The 16,213-nt window shown below is 51.6% G+C and overlaps 8 protein-coding genes and 1 non-coding gene across 9 annotated transcripts; 6 read left to right on the forward strand and 3 right to left on the reverse strand.

Annotated features, from left to right (window-relative positions):
• Positions 1-107: 107 nt before the first annotated feature.
• Positions 108-719, forward strand: PC9H_008614 (uncharacterized protein; the record flags this gene model as incomplete). The annotated part of the gene is made up of 1 exon (XM_036778123.1): positions 108-719. The coding sequence occupies one exon, from the start codon at positions 108-110 to the stop codon at positions 717-719; it is 612 nt and encodes a 203-aa protein (XP_036629551.1).
• Positions 720-2,072: 1,353 nt separating this feature from the next.
• Positions 2,073-2,920, forward strand: ERV25 (vesicle coat component; the record flags this gene model as incomplete). Its single annotated transcript, XM_036778124.1, has 4 exons — positions 2,073-2,415; positions 2,468-2,549; positions 2,608-2,738; positions 2,799-2,920. The coding sequence occupies 4 exons, from the start codon at positions 2,073-2,075 to the stop codon at positions 2,918-2,920; spliced, it is 678 nt and encodes a 225-aa protein (XP_036629552.1).
• A 373-nt stretch (positions 2,921-3,293) lies between these two features.
• Positions 3,294-7,716, reverse strand: PC9H_008616 (uncharacterized protein; the record flags this gene model as incomplete). Its single annotated transcript, XM_036778125.1, has 5 exons — positions 3,294-6,168; positions 6,226-6,392; positions 6,720-7,108; positions 7,157-7,394; positions 7,444-7,716. 5 exons carry the CDS (start codon positions 7,714-7,716, stop codon positions 3,294-3,296), a joined length of 3,942 nt encoding a protein of 1,313 aa, XP_036629553.1.
• Positions 7,717-8,760: 1,044 nt separating this feature from the next.
• On the reverse strand, positions 8,761-9,351 carry HTA1_3 (histone H2A; the record flags this gene model as incomplete). Its single annotated transcript, XM_036778126.1, has 4 exons — positions 8,761-8,817; positions 8,871-8,937; positions 8,996-9,125; positions 9,180-9,351. The coding sequence occupies 4 exons, from the start codon at positions 9,349-9,351 to the stop codon at positions 8,761-8,763; spliced, it is 426 nt and encodes a 141-aa protein (XP_036629554.1).
• Positions 9,352-9,666: 315 nt separating this feature from the next.
• HTB1_2 (histone H2B) lies at positions 9,667-10,274 on the forward strand (the record flags this gene model as incomplete). Its single annotated transcript, XM_036778127.1, has 4 exons — positions 9,667-9,862; positions 9,919-10,023; positions 10,077-10,201; positions 10,251-10,274. 4 exons carry the CDS (start codon positions 9,667-9,669, stop codon positions 10,272-10,274), a joined length of 450 nt encoding a protein of 149 aa, XP_036629555.1.
• Positions 10,275-10,658: 384 nt separating this feature from the next.
• PC9H_008619 (uncharacterized protein) lies at positions 10,659-12,380 on the forward strand (the record flags this gene model as incomplete). The annotated part of the gene is made up of 8 exons (XM_036778128.1): positions 10,659-10,841; positions 10,893-11,024; positions 11,076-11,199; positions 11,258-11,447; positions 11,501-11,729; positions 11,782-11,966; positions 12,025-12,223; positions 12,282-12,380. The coding sequence occupies 8 exons, from the start codon at positions 10,659-10,661 to the stop codon at positions 12,378-12,380; spliced, it is 1,341 nt and encodes a 446-aa protein (XP_036629556.1).
• A 680-nt stretch (positions 12,381-13,060) lies between these two features.
• On the forward strand, positions 13,061-14,341 carry PC9H_008620 (uncharacterized protein; the record flags this gene model as incomplete). The annotated part of the gene is made up of 9 exons (XM_036778129.1): positions 13,061-13,216; positions 13,269-13,323; positions 13,380-13,474; positions 13,535-13,646; positions 13,702-13,712; positions 13,771-13,849; positions 13,904-13,937; positions 13,992-14,131; positions 14,190-14,341. 9 exons carry the CDS (start codon positions 13,061-13,063, stop codon positions 14,339-14,341), a joined length of 834 nt encoding a protein of 277 aa, XP_036629557.1.
• A 575-nt stretch (positions 14,342-14,916) lies between these two features.
• On the reverse strand, positions 14,917-15,020 carry PC9H_008621. Its single transcript has one exon. It is a non-coding gene; the product is annotated as a tRNA-Met (tRNA).
• A 351-nt stretch (positions 15,021-15,371) lies between these two features.
• PC9H_008622 (uncharacterized protein) lies at positions 15,372-16,064 on the forward strand (the record flags this gene model as incomplete). Its single annotated transcript, XM_036778130.1, has 4 exons — positions 15,372-15,374; positions 15,530-15,595; positions 15,730-15,972; positions 16,044-16,064. 4 exons carry the CDS (start codon positions 15,372-15,374, stop codon positions 16,062-16,064), a joined length of 333 nt encoding a protein of 110 aa, XP_036629558.1.
• Between the last annotated feature and the right edge of the window lie 149 nt (positions 16,065-16,213).

A 16,213-nucleotide genomic window follows, 5' to 3' on the forward strand; every position in this document is an offset into this window, starting at 1 on the left:
AGCCAAGTACTCCTCCAGAATCAATTTGTTGAATAACTGCTCCCCCTCAAAGCATAATCTCCACGTCGTTTCCCTACACGCGGGGTACACCCTCTAACCGAAGCAGGATGCTAGCGAACGAAACCCGGATGCGCGCTGCCATGCCGAACTCCCCTCGCCTCCACGCAACGCGATCACACTCAGTCTTACGCTACGCTTTTGTAATTGCTCTATATGTGGCTCTGATCTACTTGGGAAGTGTCGCGAGCAACGGCGGGCAGACGCCTTCGACGGCGAGCCTCACTCCATCTCAGGGCGGGCAGGCAGCGATGGTAGATGGCCGCTGGAAGACCGTTCGAAAGTCTCTGGGTCTCCCGCTTCTTCCACTAGGGCAACTACGACTCGCTGGATCCACTCAGCAGCCTAAATCAAAATCAAGCACGTCCGGACTACGCTACAATCTCCAGCTTACCTCTCGATTCAACCTCAGACACAAACGCGAATTCGAAGAGGCCAAGCCCGACCTACCGATCACTCCGCCGACCCCGCCAGCTCTGTTCTTCACGGAGGAGGCCCTCGACGAGCCGACGATATCTTACTCTGCGTTTCTGAAGAGTTTGCAAATGGCGAGCGAGGCATCTGGTCAGGCGGGTAATGCGAAAGCCAAAGCTAAAGGAACGCTACAGAAAAGCGAGGGGAAGAAGACAGCGACCCCAAGGTGGTTCAAGCGGGACGACTAGACCCGACCTTCAATCAATCTTCAATGCTACGGATCTCAACACACGACCTCTAATATCAATGCTACAACCTATAATCGTATTTCCACACTAAACGCAGGACGTCTGCAGCTTCGTCGCGCTATTTTACTTTGACTATACTAGTGGCCACTACGTAACAGCCGGAGATATCTCTACAGCAATGATCACATCTTTCGAATTGTTTTCGGTTTTCGGTTCGTGCGACAGCACGGTGGCTGTTCTCTATCAGCTCACGAACGCTTCATAGGACCGAAGGTAAGCTACAAGGTCGACATCTTTCTGTCCCGAGGAATTGATACGCAGCTCACGCATATCCTCGATATCCTCGAGCTATATGCGAAGTCTCGCACAAAAAACAGTCTGGTTGTGGTCCTCAAGCAATGGATCGAAGGAAACAAAGCACTTACCCGAAACGCACCATCTATAACTTATCGGACTATTGCTTTTACTGTGCTTGGATGTTGCAAGCCATCGGGAGTGTTGGACTGCATAAAGATCGGCTTGTGGCGAGTCCCTGATCTGATTGTCGGGTATGTTCAAAGCGGTATGTTCAAAGCTGAGACCTCCGCCTTCAGTTGATCGCCACCTTTCCACATTAGTCTTCGGGGTCTTAACTCAGAAGACATGGATACTTACCTCTGGATTGCCATCTGGTCACGCGGAAATGTCTCCGTGCAACAGACCTCAGGACGTGTCTTTTTGCAAGCGCAGCGAGTCGGTTATCGTGATTTCTTTCTGGCTGAAATATCTTCTTTGGCGTTACTCTGGATCATGAGATGTGTGAATTATGCTTACCGTTGTAGGTCTGCACAGAAAACCGACGCGTTAGATGAAGTTTTCACCTTGGGTGGCCATTTTTTGGTAAAGATTGCTGATTCAGTGCACAGGCGTCACAATACTCCCTCAACATGGACCGCGGGGCGCGGCGGCGGTAGCTCGCTTGAAAGTGCTAGGGCATATGTTCAATGTATATTCACAAATCAGTGTTATGTTTCTATTTGCGCAATGACGGTGTGCAAGGACTTGAGTGAGATGCCTGATAAATGCTCACACACTGGTTGTTTGCCTCAAGCTCGGGCTCTCCTTCAGGAGATGGAAGGACACGCAAATCTAGATACTTTTGGATGCAGCATGTAGGGGAACACCGTGCTAGTTCAGAAAAGGTGAAACACAAGCGCTGTCAGCGCTTATATATGTCGACCGAAATTACCACGTTTACATTCATCACCTCAACGTACCGCACCGTCTGAATCCTCTCCGGTCGCGCATAGCGCTCATACCTACTAAGCCGTACCCTAATTTCTACTTGACTCCTCTCCTCGTGCACGAATCCTCATGAGCCCATCCTCGGTCGTATTTTCTCCGCTCCTTGCACTCCTTGTCTCCTTAACTCTCCTTGCGCCAATACCCACAAACGCCATCAAATTCTCCCTACAGTCGTACCGCTACCCACCTACAAAGTGCATCTGGAACACCGCGCATGCCAACACCCTCGTCATCGTAACAGCGAATGTCGGTCCCGGCGAGAAACAGCGCGTAGATATCGAAATTATCGACTCAAGCGAACAAAAGAATGTGTACTTGAGCAAGCGGGATATCAAGGGAGAGACGAGGCTGGCTATCACGACACACGCTGAGGGAGAAGTCGGAGTGTGCTTCAAGAACTACCAGGATCCCGGTGCGTGGTCTGACTCTTAGGAAGCCAGGAATTCCGTCTCATGGATGTGTAGACGTTCCATACGCGGACAGCGCAAACCTGAACCGAGTCATCGACCTAGACGTCGATATCGGTGCGGACGCAGTCGATTATAAGTGAGTCGCAACTGCCGTATTTCTATTCACGGGACCGCATTTGAACCTGCGTCGACAGTGCCATAGCGAATCAGGAATCCCTCTCCAGTCTCGAAACAGAAATGCGCAAACTCGAAGGCCTCACCAAGGAGATCGTTGATGAACTAGGGTACCTCAAAAAGCGAGAGGAGAGGTTCACCGACACCAACCGTACGTGCTCTATGAATCTGTTTCTTCGCTAGCTGTCTTACCCTTCTTACCCTTACCCAGTATCAACAAACCAGCGCGTGCAGAATTTTGCCATGTTCTCCATATTCTCATTCACCGCCCTGGGGGTGTGGATGATCTTCCACATGCGCGCGTTCTTCAAGCGCAAGTACTTAATTGATTAGTTGCTGGCTGGTGCATTCTATCGCTATATATAACGCGTTATGAGCTGAGTCGCTGCTTTTCTTTTGTACATGAGAGTGCGAGTGGAAATGGAGAATGCGCGTCTACAATCCGTAATCGAAATGGTATGTCAGGATGTGGTATGCAGCGGCGAACCTTGCCTACGGAAATGATAGCTACTAGCCAGATGAGAAAAAATGTGAAATTTGAAACCGAGAGAAACGTCAATGTACGAAACTATGTAGATTGCGGGGGGAGGAGAGATAACCGTTCGGCTGGAAGTAAGACACGGATATGGATATGATAGACACTTTCAACGAACACTGCCCGACGCTCACCAGTAACAACTCACAGTGAAGATAATGAATCAGCACTTCACTTTTCGGTGACAGCGCCAGATCCGGGGCCTGCACCTGGAGTCTTTACTGAGGGATCAGAATCAGAGCGGTGCAGGAAAGCCAGGCCTTCAGGCCGCTTCGAGGATAGCGAGTATGTCCTCGAAGGCTTGGTCCCACCTTCTCCTTCATCGACTTCGTCAGGACTCTCCACCAAGTCCTGCTGCGGCGCCCCGGCCTCAGCTGCCGCCTGGCTGTTGCCTCCACCCGAACCGCCCTCTTCACGCGTCTTCATGATCTCCCTCTCGACGCTATCGCTCGCCCCGCCGCTAGGCCCAGGTGCGGGTCCAATTGGTCCATAATATACCGGCATCTGATAGACGTTATCAAAGTACCCCGCAGGTTCTTGTCCTAACGTAATCTCGCCTGGGGAGAAACTGCCGCCACCGTATCCATACATCCCCATCGCACCAGGACTATGCATTGCTTGTGGGTGGCCGCCGTGGACGTGCATATGCACTGGTGCGCCGACAGCAGGGTTTATGAAAGGGTTACCCTGGCCACCAGGTCGGTACACGGAGCCAGGGGAAATTGCTATGCCGGGGGAGAAGGAGGACATCATGTGGTGATGGACAGCTGGATGTGTCGCGTGCTGATACGTTTGCTGGATGTGCGTCGGGACGATGTGGTGCGGAGAGGAGGGTCCCATGGTGGTCGGGGTGAAGGTTGCCTGTGAGGGCGAGGGTAAGTTACCAAGCGTCATCCCGCCCATCCCCATGCTCATGACGCTAGCGTGGGCGTAGTGTATGCCAGAGCTATTCTGGTCTGGGTGATGGTGAATCGGCGACGGTTGCGGTAAGAACGTAAACGGCGGCATGGACGGTGTAATTGGAGGCAGTCCATGCGGTGTCATTGGAACGACCGAAGGGTGTAAGCCATGACCTGGGTATGATCCATTTCCACCATATCCGTAACTCGAACTGGCGGACATGTCAGCGGTAGCGGCGGACATCCCCATGCTTGAGTTAGCGTTCGTCGGTGTCGCACCAGGGTGGTACGTTGGCGACCCAGGATGATGTAGAGGGGAGCCCATACCCACGGGCACCATCATTCCATGGGGTGATAGCGTATGAGGCAAAATCGGGAAGCTGGTGACTGGAGGGGGGAGCACGATGGGGCCAGGATGGTGTGGATGCTGTTGCTGGGCCTGTTGCTGCGTCTGCGTAGGTGGTTGCGTGTGCCGTGGAGACCGGACATTCGGTCTACGGTGGGCATTATTGTGCTGAGTTTTGGCCTGTGGAGGCGACGATGGTCGAGTTGCCTCCTGGGATGGTTTTGCAAGGGAGATGGGCTCAGGTTGGGAGCGGGAGTGAGGGATCTTTGGGGGATCAGGTTTCCGTCCAGCGGCATCATCAGTTGCTCGCCTCTTCATGACTTCTTCGTTGGCACCCAGGGTGTGCTTCGAGCTGCTTTCATGGCTGAGGGTATTGTCATCGTCCTGGAGAGAGGCAGGTGTCGACTGCACAGGCTGAGGCGAACGCTGATCGGTGGTAAAACTGGACGCTGCGGTGGAAGACACCCCGCCCGAGCTGCCAGTGCCTGAGACCGACCGGCTCGCAGTGGTTGACGCTGGACTCCATGAGCTAGTCGACGTGCCAGAAGCCTTTCCTGAACCCGTACCGGCAACGAGAGAAGGACGCCTAGCAGTGCTGTGCACACTGCTTTCTCTATCTCTATGTCCCTCCCTCGTAGCTGCACGAGAGCTATAATTTGATGTGTGATTCCCCTGGTTAGATGCAAGCGTGCCTCCTTTGTCAAGCATACCACTCCCTCGTTCTGCTGACTCTTCGGCCCCGTGGGTCAATGTTAGCGACCGCACTAAGTCATCAATGTCCAACCCAGTCTGATCATCGCGCCGTGAAGTAGATCGCTCCCTTCCAGAAATCGCTCTCCCGCGATCTTCACTGCTTTCCCAATCTAAATCTGCCTCCCTCCTCTTTCCCCACTGTCTATCCCAACTACGAGACTGCTCGGCGTAGGTGGGGTTGCTATACCCTTTATCTGGCTCATAGGCCGCGAGCAGATGGGCTCGCGCGCGTTCCTGCTGCCTCAACAGAGACTCGTACCCTACCGGATCTGTATCCCTGTCCCTCGCGGCCCTTCTTTCCCTCTCTTGGAAACTTGCTAATAAGGACTCGCTCTCGCTGTTGCTGAGACCCGACATTCCGCTGACGGATTTAGGCAGCTTGTCCAGCAACGAACCCGCAGAAGATCCACTTGCGCTCGCAATCATCTCCGCCAAGGTATTCATTTGCGGTGAGGGCGAAGGGTAGGAAGTAGGTGCGAGGGACTCGGGGAGTGAAAGTGAAGTAGGCTGAGTGCTGCGCTGCTGCTGAGCGGCTGAAACGCGAGGAGCGACTGGATGTTGGTATGCTTGCATGGATTGAGCTAGTGGACTTTGCGTCAGGCTCTGCGCGAGCGATGATGATGACGATGCAGCGAATGAATGCTGGTGGATGGGAGAGTACGGCTGACTCGGGGGGAGTGAGTGTGTATAGGCGAAAGGCTGTTGTTGAGACGATGAGCTCATAGGAGGGGGCAAAGCGTTGCTATTCGAAAATGCTCGGGAATGAGCAGGGCTGGGAGATACGTGCGAGCTTTCCTGGGCCATCGGCGACACGGGAGTTGACATCATCTTATTTTGGAAAAAGTCTATGTCTTCAGCGTAACTTCGAGGGAAATCGTTGCCCATATGGTATTCATCAAGGAGAGACGCGTTGGCGGAAAGTAGGGACGAGTTTCGAGCCATCGAATCTGGTTGAAGGGACATGTCGAATGGGGGAGGTCCCAATGCGGCTTGCGATTGCGAGAATTTGTCAAAGTGGACTTTCAGCGTACGACCGTTGAAATCATAGCTATATGGCACAAGGTCAATGCCGACTTCAAGAATGTATGTCATTATGAGTGCTTACCCGTCAAACGTCCGCCTCGCCCGTTCAGCTTCCTCTTCGGTGCGGAATACGACGGTGCCAAACCCTCGACTCCTACCATCCGCAGCGAGAGCAACATCTGCTCGAAGTACGGGCCCTGACAGTCGAAATAAGTCTTTAAGATCTTGCCATTGTACGTGGAACGGCAGCTAATGGGGTGTAGATCCAGGCGGAGTGCGCGGGCGTTCAAGATAGAGAAGGAGTGGAGAATCGTTGAGTGCCGAGTGGATACGGACGAACGGGGTATGAATATATACCCATGTGACCCAAGATCCACCACGCATATCCAGACATGTCCGAGAAGCATACATCCAGGATGTAAGCGGACGGTTGGGGCGAAATGGTATTATTTCATTTTGTTGGACGGTTGACGGTCAAGCAGGGGAAACGATGCGATAGAAAAACAACAATCAGCATCCATTTGATTACACTTCTCCCTGGGACAAGAAAGGACGAGGAGAAATACTGCTACTCACGTTCCCAACGAATAGAGTTCTATTTGGTGGATTTCCACCTAGGCCCATCGCAAAGCCACTAGAATTCATGATATCTCTGTTACTTGCCAATACGCTGCCTAGCCCACTGTGATTCCTGCCATCTATCGCCCCGCTCGTCCCAGGGCGTTGCTCAAGATCGAAAATCGACTTGTCAAGGAGCGCTTGCTCAAGGATGGAATTGGAAATCGAGCGACTGTGTAGGTGCAAATGAGGGTGCGATGGTGGACTCTGAACGGAGCGAGCATGCATAAGAGGCGGTTGAATATGTGCAGGGAATATGGGGGCGGCAGAAGTGGTGATCGATGGTGGAACGACGGACTGCGCGGCCGGCTGACCATAGTCAAACTCGTCGCGGGGAATGTCCGCGCCTAACGTAATGGTGTAAGGGAAAGGCGCATGCACGGAGACGCACATACCAGCATAGTCTCTATTCCCTGCAGGCAGACGATCAGGTCTCACTTCCAGCACCCTCGTTTGCCAGTCATAGCCGTTATACATGTCTACTGCTCTCCCCGCATCCTCTGCAGTCGCCAGTAGCACCGTCCCATATCCACGAGACCTATTATCAGGTCCAAGAGAAACGTCGGCCCGAAGAACAGTTCCCGCTTTGCGGAAGAGATCCTTCAGGTCTTGCCACCGCACGCGGTAGGGTAGCTAGCTCGCTTTAGCGGCGCGCCGAACCGAAGAAGGCATAAACGCTCACATTTCCAACGAAAAGCTGGGTACGTGTGTCCCGAGGCGGGCCCCCTGGCCCACCCCTACCGTCGGGGGTGCTGCGGGATGTATTAGAGGTGGCCATTTGGATTATGGCTTCAATGTCATCGTTAGTCGGTGTGCGCGGCGGTTGCGTGGGTGGCACTGGGGCTGGACTGGGTGAGCATGCCGAGGACGGCGGGTAGGATGTGTTGTTAGCCGTCGTGTTATTCGTTGAAGGGGCGTGGTCACCGTCACTGGGAAAAGACAAATTTTGAAACATATCCTGCCTCCATGCACAACAGTGCCCAAGTCCAAGGAGAAACAGTGAAAGAGCGACAGCGAATTCGGTGGTCTTGGAACAGAAAATTGAGCTGGAACCGGTGCTCCCAGTACTCCACTCGTTTGACCATGTTTACTCGAAATCGATCGTATTACCAAACCAGGGAATAAACGCTTTCTCGCGCCCATTCACTGCGACGCGTGCGCCGACGCTTTCAGACACGGCGCCGCCCGCCGCACTACATGCTCTGACAGCTTTTCATGGTCCTTTTCATACTAATCCTCACATCTTACTGGCGCTTTCAACGTATGAAGGGCCCACGCCTGTGGTACGGACGTCACGTAAAAACCCTTTGTTTATCCACTTGGACTGCATCATGCCGATAGCGGCCGCGCTGCGAAGCACTTCCTTAAACCCATGCATGCAATACTTACACGGATCCTGGACCATGGGGTCCCAATCGCATGGCGTTCTGGGCTCAATGTCATTTGTCGGATGGTCTTTGTTCCGAGCTGACTTACCGTTCGTGTCAGACATTCATAATCGATTCGAAGAACTGAATTCCAAGGACTCACAAACCTTCCTTGGGCTGAGGGTCTCGAACCGCTGGCTTTTGTGCGCAGTGCCGTGGCAATTGTGCCTGCATCACTCATCAGAAAGTATGGCAGTTGTGGTCACAGGTGCAAGAATAAGGAGGAATAGGCAAGAACTCTAAGGAAGTAAGTACTTCGGGGGGTGGGTAAACTAGCAGCCGACAAGCTCATGGGATCAGCGGCCTTGGGAAGTAGCCAATCTAGGCAAGCACTCACCTCTACGCGAATTAATTGAAGTTCTTAAAGAGGTATGAATTAATCCATCCTCTCGAGCCTCGAATTCAAGGCCAAATGTCACGAATAGCGGGGGTGTCTATGGCAGAGCAATGTCACAATGTGTGATCCAGAATGGTTTATTCGATCCATATAATATAGAAATGTGTGCTGATGATGTTACAGATGAATGATACAAGAGAGCAGAAATGTCGATACAGGCGGACGAACACAAGACTTAAACCTCCTGGCTGTTGCCGTCCTTCTTGCCCTTCGCCGTTTTGCTGGGGAGCAGCTAGATAAATTGGAGATGAATATTTGGTGGCGACATAAGCAAAGACAGCGTACTTCGGGGTTGATAAATGGCACAACACCACCTTGGGAAATAACAACGTCACCAAGTAGTTTGTTCAATCTATTCATTTAGCAGGTCAGTCCGTCGCTCAACACCTTTCAAGGTAGGTCAGACGTACTCTTCGTCATTTCGAATAGCCAACTGCAAGTGCCGTGGGACGATACGTTGCTTCTTGTTATCTCGCGCGGCGTTGCCAGCAAGTTCCAGAATCTCAGCAGCCAAGTACTCGAGGACTGCTGCAAGGTAAACTAGATGCCATGTTAGTACACGCGCTTATAGCACTCGTGTCAAGAATAGCTCACCAGGTGCACCAGCACCAACACGCTGGGCATAGTTGCCCTTCTTCAGAAGACGATGCACACGACCGACAGGGAATTGAAGGCCTGCTTTCGCAGAGCGGGATTGGGTCTTCGAGGAATCGCCACCAGCTTTGCCACCGGAGGATTTGCCAGATTTTCCGCCCTTGCCAGACATTTCTACTGAAATTTGATGAGAGGAGAAGGGTGAGTTGCTTGGGTTGAGTGGTTGGGAGTGGCGAGGGTGGTGGTCGTATACAAGGATTCGGTGGGCAATTTTTGAGGAGACCCTCCGTATTTATAGTCAGAGCAAGGGTCCACGACGCGAAATAAAGTTCATTGTTTGTTTATCAACAAAGTCACGTTTATCGCGTTAAAGTAAACAACGCCAAATTGACGCGCTTGTTTATAATCTTCACGTATCTTAGTCTCCGCCACCAACTCTCTCGACATCCCGCCATCACCATCGTCAACGTCTTTACAAATCTAAGCAATGGCCCCCAAACCCGCTTCTACCGCCAGCAAGGCTCCTGCTACTGCCTCCAAGGCCCCCGCTAAGACCACCGCTGAGGGCGGCTCGAAGGCTGGCAAGAAGACGGCAAAGCCCGCCGCCTCAACTGGTCCTGATGGCGAAAAGAAGAAGAGAAAGAAGTCGAGAAAGGAGACCTATTCTTCCTACATCTACAAGGGTATGTTTAGTCACTATCGCTGTAATGAAGCGGCATCCTGAGTTGCCCTCGTCCAGTGTTGAAGCAGGTTCACCCCGATACCGGTATCTCCAACAAGGCCATGGCCATCTTGAACAGCTTCGTTAACGATATCTTCGAGCGTATCGCTACTGAAGCATCCAGTAAGATATCCCCCTATCTGGATCATCTCGCCCGGGCTGACCCACTGCTCCAGAACTCGCCGCTTACTCTAAGAAGTCTACAATCTCTTCGCGAGAAATCCAAACATCAGTACGGCTTATCCTCCCTGGTGAACTTGCCAAGCACGCCATCTCAGAAGGAACGAAGTCCGTTACGAAGGTTTGTACCCACGTTCCTTCGTCACTTCACACACTTAATCCATCTACAGTACTCTTCAGCGGGTGCCAAGTAAAGGCTTCTCTACTTTCTTACTGTTGTATTTCTGTGCATCATTTGTCCATAGCGTCGATTCTCTTTATTCTATTTATTGTATTTTACTTCCGATATACACTTTTCAAGCCTGGATCCCCATCAAGTGTGAACGACGTTTCAAAGCGCGAAGAAACTGCCTAAGATGTACGTTACTAGAACCCATTTGTTACTATTGGGCTCGAAATTGGTGGTCGAAATGAGAAATGACCACACTGAGGCCTACTCCTGACGCCCTCAAGCGTCGCATTCATCACTTACGTCTGCCGCACATCGTGGGAACTCCTCTTCTAACGGACCGATCAAACGAACTTGGAGTTCTACTGTTCTTCAAGATCCACTAACCTTCCTTCAGCAGGCAAGAAACATGGCAGACGCTGGTGAGACTAGGCATAGGATATGGTATCTTTCACTTGCGCTTACATCTTCTTATTGCTTACTTGTCAAAGGCTTCTTCAAAGGCACCTCTGCCGAACAGGATAGACGGTTTTCCGACAAGGAACTCAAGCTGCTCAAAAGCATGAAGTTCCCCCCAGAATTCGACAAGAAGGTATGAATAACGCCTACTACTGGTAGCGTAGTTTTCTCATTCATGTTCAAGGTGGATATGCGAAAAGTTAACCTTGAAGTTATCAGACCATGGGTTGCGAAAAAGGTGACAGAACTAGTTGGTTTTGAGGACGAAGTGGTTGTGGAGTACGCAATGGGGCTTTTGGAAGACCAAAAGCAGTCTGTGAGTCTCTTTGTCCGGCTGCTTGGCCTACGAAGCTCATAGCAGCCCCAGTTTCCGGACCCCAAGAAAATGCAAATCAATTTAACTGGATTTCTAACGAAGGATACCCCGGCGTTCATGCTTGCGTTGTGGAAGCTACTTTTGGAGGCTCAAGAGGAAGTGAGCGGTGTACCCCGTACGTTCTTGGAAGAGAAAAAGGAAGAAATGAGAAAAGCTAGAGAAGGCGACGTCAGAGCCATTGACGAGAGGGATAGACGGGCTCGGTTGGACGATATACGGGATGGTAGAGGTGGGCGCGGCGGACGGGGGGACGGTCGTGGGCGGGGCAGAGGTCGAGGTCGGGGCAGAGGTGGCTATGAGGATAACGGAAATGGTAGACCGCGTGATAGCGGTTGGGGCGGGCGGGGTGGAGCACCAGAAGGGGTAAGTCCCATAGTTTACAGCAAGTGCACTTGCTGAATGTTTATATTCCCCAGCGTCCGCGCCGTCGTTTCGCTTCCCGTTCTCCTCCTCGCCGACGATCACCTTCGAGGTCGCCTTCGAGGTCTCCGGGTCCAAACAGACGATATCGCTCTCCAGCAAGGCGACGATCGCTTTCTCGAGACGTACAAAGCTCTCGTTCCCCTCCACCTCGCCGCCGTTCACCCCCTCGTCGTTCGCCTTCGAGATCATTATCACGCTCTCCGCCTCCGAACAGATCGAGAGGTCGTTCGGCTTCAATGACGCCACCACCCCGCAAGGGACGTGGACGTGATAGCCCAACCCCACCGCCTCTGAAGCACCGTATATCTTCGGCCCGTTCTCCATCTCGATCGCCCTCGAGGTCCAGGACGCCTCCCCGACGACCACCAAGGCGTCGCAGTGCCTCCCCGCACAGACGCAGAAGCGCAAGCCCCCCGAGACGTCGGCGGCGTCGATCCCCTTCAATGTCTTCACGATCTCGTTCGCCGCCTCGCAGGAGAGGCGAATCTCGGAGGCGAAGTGTCAGCAGGGATCATAGACGAGATGCTACCGGCAGGAGCAGCAAACGTCAGCGCCGCAGTCCCAGCCCCTCAGGCAGTGCATCCTCTGGCAGTAAGAACACGCGTCCGAACGATAAGATGGATGTAGATAAGTTTCCTAAGGGAGAATTGAAGATTAAAGGCCAGGCAGAGGTCGAGCGGAAGAAGAGTAATTGGGACGATGATCTTGATAGTCCGGTTAGTTAGCTTGTTCTGGATCTTTGGCTCGTGACATCATGCGAGATTATCTGTGCAGGTTTTCATGCAGACCCAAGAAGAACTTGAAAGGCGAGAGAATGAGTTGAAGGAGAAAGCGCTGAGGAATAAGGTCATGAGGAGCCGCAAAGCTACGTGACCTTGGATCTTCGGAGGATATCTTTTTGGGAGGTTAGGATTAGTCTCCTCTTAGGTCAGTAGCATCGACGTTGTATTGGCGTGCAATTTCAGCGTCGACTTTGCTATAGACAATATACTGATGATGTGTTGCCTCTTTTTCGAGTGCCAGATAATAATTCAAATCATTTGCTGTTACCAACTCCCTCTTGCATCCGCACCATGCGGCATTAACACTTGGGTACCAATCCAGGGAGATATACCAAGAGCAGCCATGCTCTTCCCGTCTCTGCCTGAGACAGTAGAAGACGGAGCAATCCCGGTGCAGTATCCCCGCGGATGTTGATCATATGGAGCTCACAGTCCAATGTCATTTTTCCGAAATTCAAGATTATTTTCCATAGCTCCACTCGCGCCTTCTAAGAGGTTGGTACTATCTCTAGGTGACTGCCTTGTGGTCATCAACACCTAGGGTCCTCCCGCTCTGGGGTCATTCGATTTCTCCGCCCTGGATGATAGTGTGGACATCGGCAGAATTTGCTCAGAACACCCCTTTGGTGAGGAAGAAATGCGGAAGTAAAGTTGCACTTGTCGTGTAGGGTATGTCATTCGATTTTGCTTCGCAACGGGGCCGGGGAGTATCAGGTATAAAAAGAGGGAGAATGTTGGTCGGTCAATCATATCATCCGCCTGGAAATCAAAATGCTCCTTCAGTCGTTTGCCACTGTCGCTTGCCTCGTTGCGTCTGCGGCGGCGCATGCTACCTTCCAACAACTATGGATAAACGGTGTCGATGCAGGATCATCATGTGTCCGCACTCCAGCTTCCAACTCACCCGTGACGGATGTCCTTAACAACGTGAGTCTCTTCCGCTCAATATCTCATTGTCAGTCACTAATCGTCCTGAAAGGACATTGCGTGCAACGCCAATGCCGCCTCGAGTGCTGGTATCTGCAATGTTCAACGTCTGTGCTATTGTTTTTATCTTGGTGAACTTCCTAACATGGATCCTCTCTTACAGCTGGCGACAGTGTGACGGTTGAGATGCATCAGCAGCCTGGCGACCGCTCTTGTGGGAGTGAGGCCATTGGCGGAAATCATTTTGGACCCGTTATCGTATGTAGTTAATTCCTTCCAATACCTACCTTAGTCACTGACGCGCTGCGTCCTCTCTAGCTCTCTATGGCCAAGGTCGCCGACGCCAGCACTGCCGTAGGCTCAAGCGCGAGCTGGTTCAAGGTCCACCAAATGGGTCTTGTCTCAAACAACCCACAATACTTTGGTTCCCGTTAGTGATCATCGTTCATTTATCCAATATTACTCATTTAACCTTGTCCTTCTAGAGGTCCTCAACGTGAGTATAAGATTAACGGGACATTAATCATCTCTCTCTGTTACTTACGAAACTCTAGAATAATTGCGGGCACTATACCTTCACTGTGCCGTCCGGCCTTGCTCCTGGTAATTATCTTCTTCGGGCGGAAGTGATTGGTAAGTCGTTTGTAGAATATATCATCACCACTAATTGACACGAGGGTTGATTAGCATTGCACTCTGCTTCTGGCGTCAACGGTGCCCAGTAAGTAACCCTTATTTCTTTCCTGATATTTCGCTAATATTGATCGCCGTTCAGATTCTACATGTCATGCTTCCAAATCAACGTTGGTGGATCAGGTTCAACAGTACCCTCTGGGTATAGCCTGCCTGGTGCTTACAGTAACACGGACCCCGGCATCCTGATCAACATCTACCAATCGCTCTCCACTTACGTTGGTATGTATCGCAGATTCGCACCCTTAGGGCTGAAGGACAATGCTAACGATATGTGTAGTTCCTGGCCCCACATCAATCTATGGGACTACAGCGCTTCCCATTGCGACGACCGCCTACCCAACTACCGCTACTTGGAATACCGCTCTGCAGCCAACTACTGTTCCGACGGCCGTACCAACCCCTGGTCAACCAGGAATAGGGACGGCATAAATTCCATAGCGTATCCAAATTGACAACATCATTGTGTATGTTTATACTCGAGTATGCATAATTGTAGAGGTCAGTACCGAGTGCTCCCGCAATCCTTCGTTCATTTTGCAAAATGCCGATGATTCTGTTCGCTTCAACAAGTCTGGTATGATGGGAACAACTGTACGGCGACAACATTAGCTAGGCAAAAGCAAGAGCAAGTAAACATACATGGCATTCTCCGATAGTGTCGACTGTTCGCTGCTTTCAGATACAGCATGTCGAACTACTGAAGTCCTGACTTCCATCAATGTGTATCTATTTCTGAGTTATGCAGCCACTTACAAACAAATGGTCATCAGGATCTGTGACACTTGTCTCTGTAAAGCGTGTACAATCCGAACGTTTAGCGACCGTTCATCGACAGCCAAGAAATGCGAAATTGTCTCGAGCTCCAGTCCTTGGGCAGGCCACGCCTAGTGTATGTTGTCACCCTGGCAAAAGCTTATATTCCGGTCGTCTTAATACGATCAGTCTGTCGTCCCAGAATTTTTGGTTCATGAACGCTGAGTAAAAAGAAATTGAACCAAAAAAAATGCTCCTGGCAAGGCTCGAACTTGCGACCTTTGGATTGCTCACAGAAGACTGTGATCATAACTAAGTATGAGACCAACGCTCTAGCCAACTGAGCCACAGAAGCTTGGTGCCCGCCTCTTCTGCTAAGTGACTGAGAGCGCATCCTCTGACGAGGTCTATCACTAATTCAGAATATTGGTGCGCCGCCCGCTATGTAGTATCTGAGGGGCGTAGTACTTTCTATGTCCGATGCTTGCACTACGTATCCCGAAGGTTTTGAGCCCCGGGACACAGTCAAAGTCGAACGATGAAGCTTTGGAGCATAAAAAGGCCTGAGAACTGGGAGGGAAAGTATCGCGAAACCTTACGTAACAAGTCCCACGTGCAATTTGCGCCTCCAAAATCTACGGTCGATACTCCCAACGACCACCGCAGCCTCTAAACACACATCCTTGGCCCCCCTCTGGTATTTCCAATGGTAAGTCGCGTCTATACGTATGCTGGAGCCCGCAGGAGGTGTCGTTCAGCAATCGAGCACTATTTCTGCGATGGATGCTGAAATCACCGTCTGGATGGATGTCATTGGGCCGGGCTACTAGTTGGGATGGATTACTGAGTGATTTGCTGGTATAGGCCTCCGCAGAACTTGCCACGACATACGCCGCCCTCATCCTTGCCGATGACAACGTTGAAATCACCGTGCGTCTAACCCCCTTCGTTCAATTCCATTAACTGATCTTAATACCGAACCTTTCTCTTTTGATGTGTCCCCCGGCTGCATTCGTCTTCCCTACTTGCCCGTTCCTAACTCTTCTACGCCACTTAAAATCTAGTCCGACAAAATTACTGCTTTGACCAGCGCTGCCGGCGTTGACGTCGAGCCGATATGGGCAACCCTGCTCGCTAAGGCTCTGGAGGGAAAGAACGTAAAGGAGCTCCTATCAAACGTTGGATCAGGTGGAGGTGCACCTGCCGCTGCACCCGCTGGCGGCGCTGCTGCCGGTGCCGCCGCAGCTGAAGCACCAAAAGAAGAAGAGAAGAAGGAGGAAGAGAAGGAAGAATCAGACGACGACATGGTATGTAGAGCCATCGCCCGTGCGATTGACATAGTAAAACTGACCGATGCGCAATTTCTTCATGTATCCAGGGCTTCGGTCTCTTCGATTGATCCATTCTTACAGCTTTCATGTACCTATTGCATGCATCATCATATTACCTTGCAAATCACATTGTGGGCTTGGCAATTGGAGTGTCTGACGACTGCAAAGCTCAGACAGTATCAGTCGATATACGGTGACTGGAACTATATTCATGATA

Source organism: Pleurotus ostreatus, assembly GCF_014466165.1.
Source record: "Pleurotus ostreatus strain PC9 chromosome Unknown scaffold_6, whole genome shotgun sequence".
Taxonomy (NCBI): domain Eukaryota; kingdom Fungi; phylum Basidiomycota; class Agaricomycetes; order Agaricales; family Pleurotaceae; genus Pleurotus; species Pleurotus ostreatus.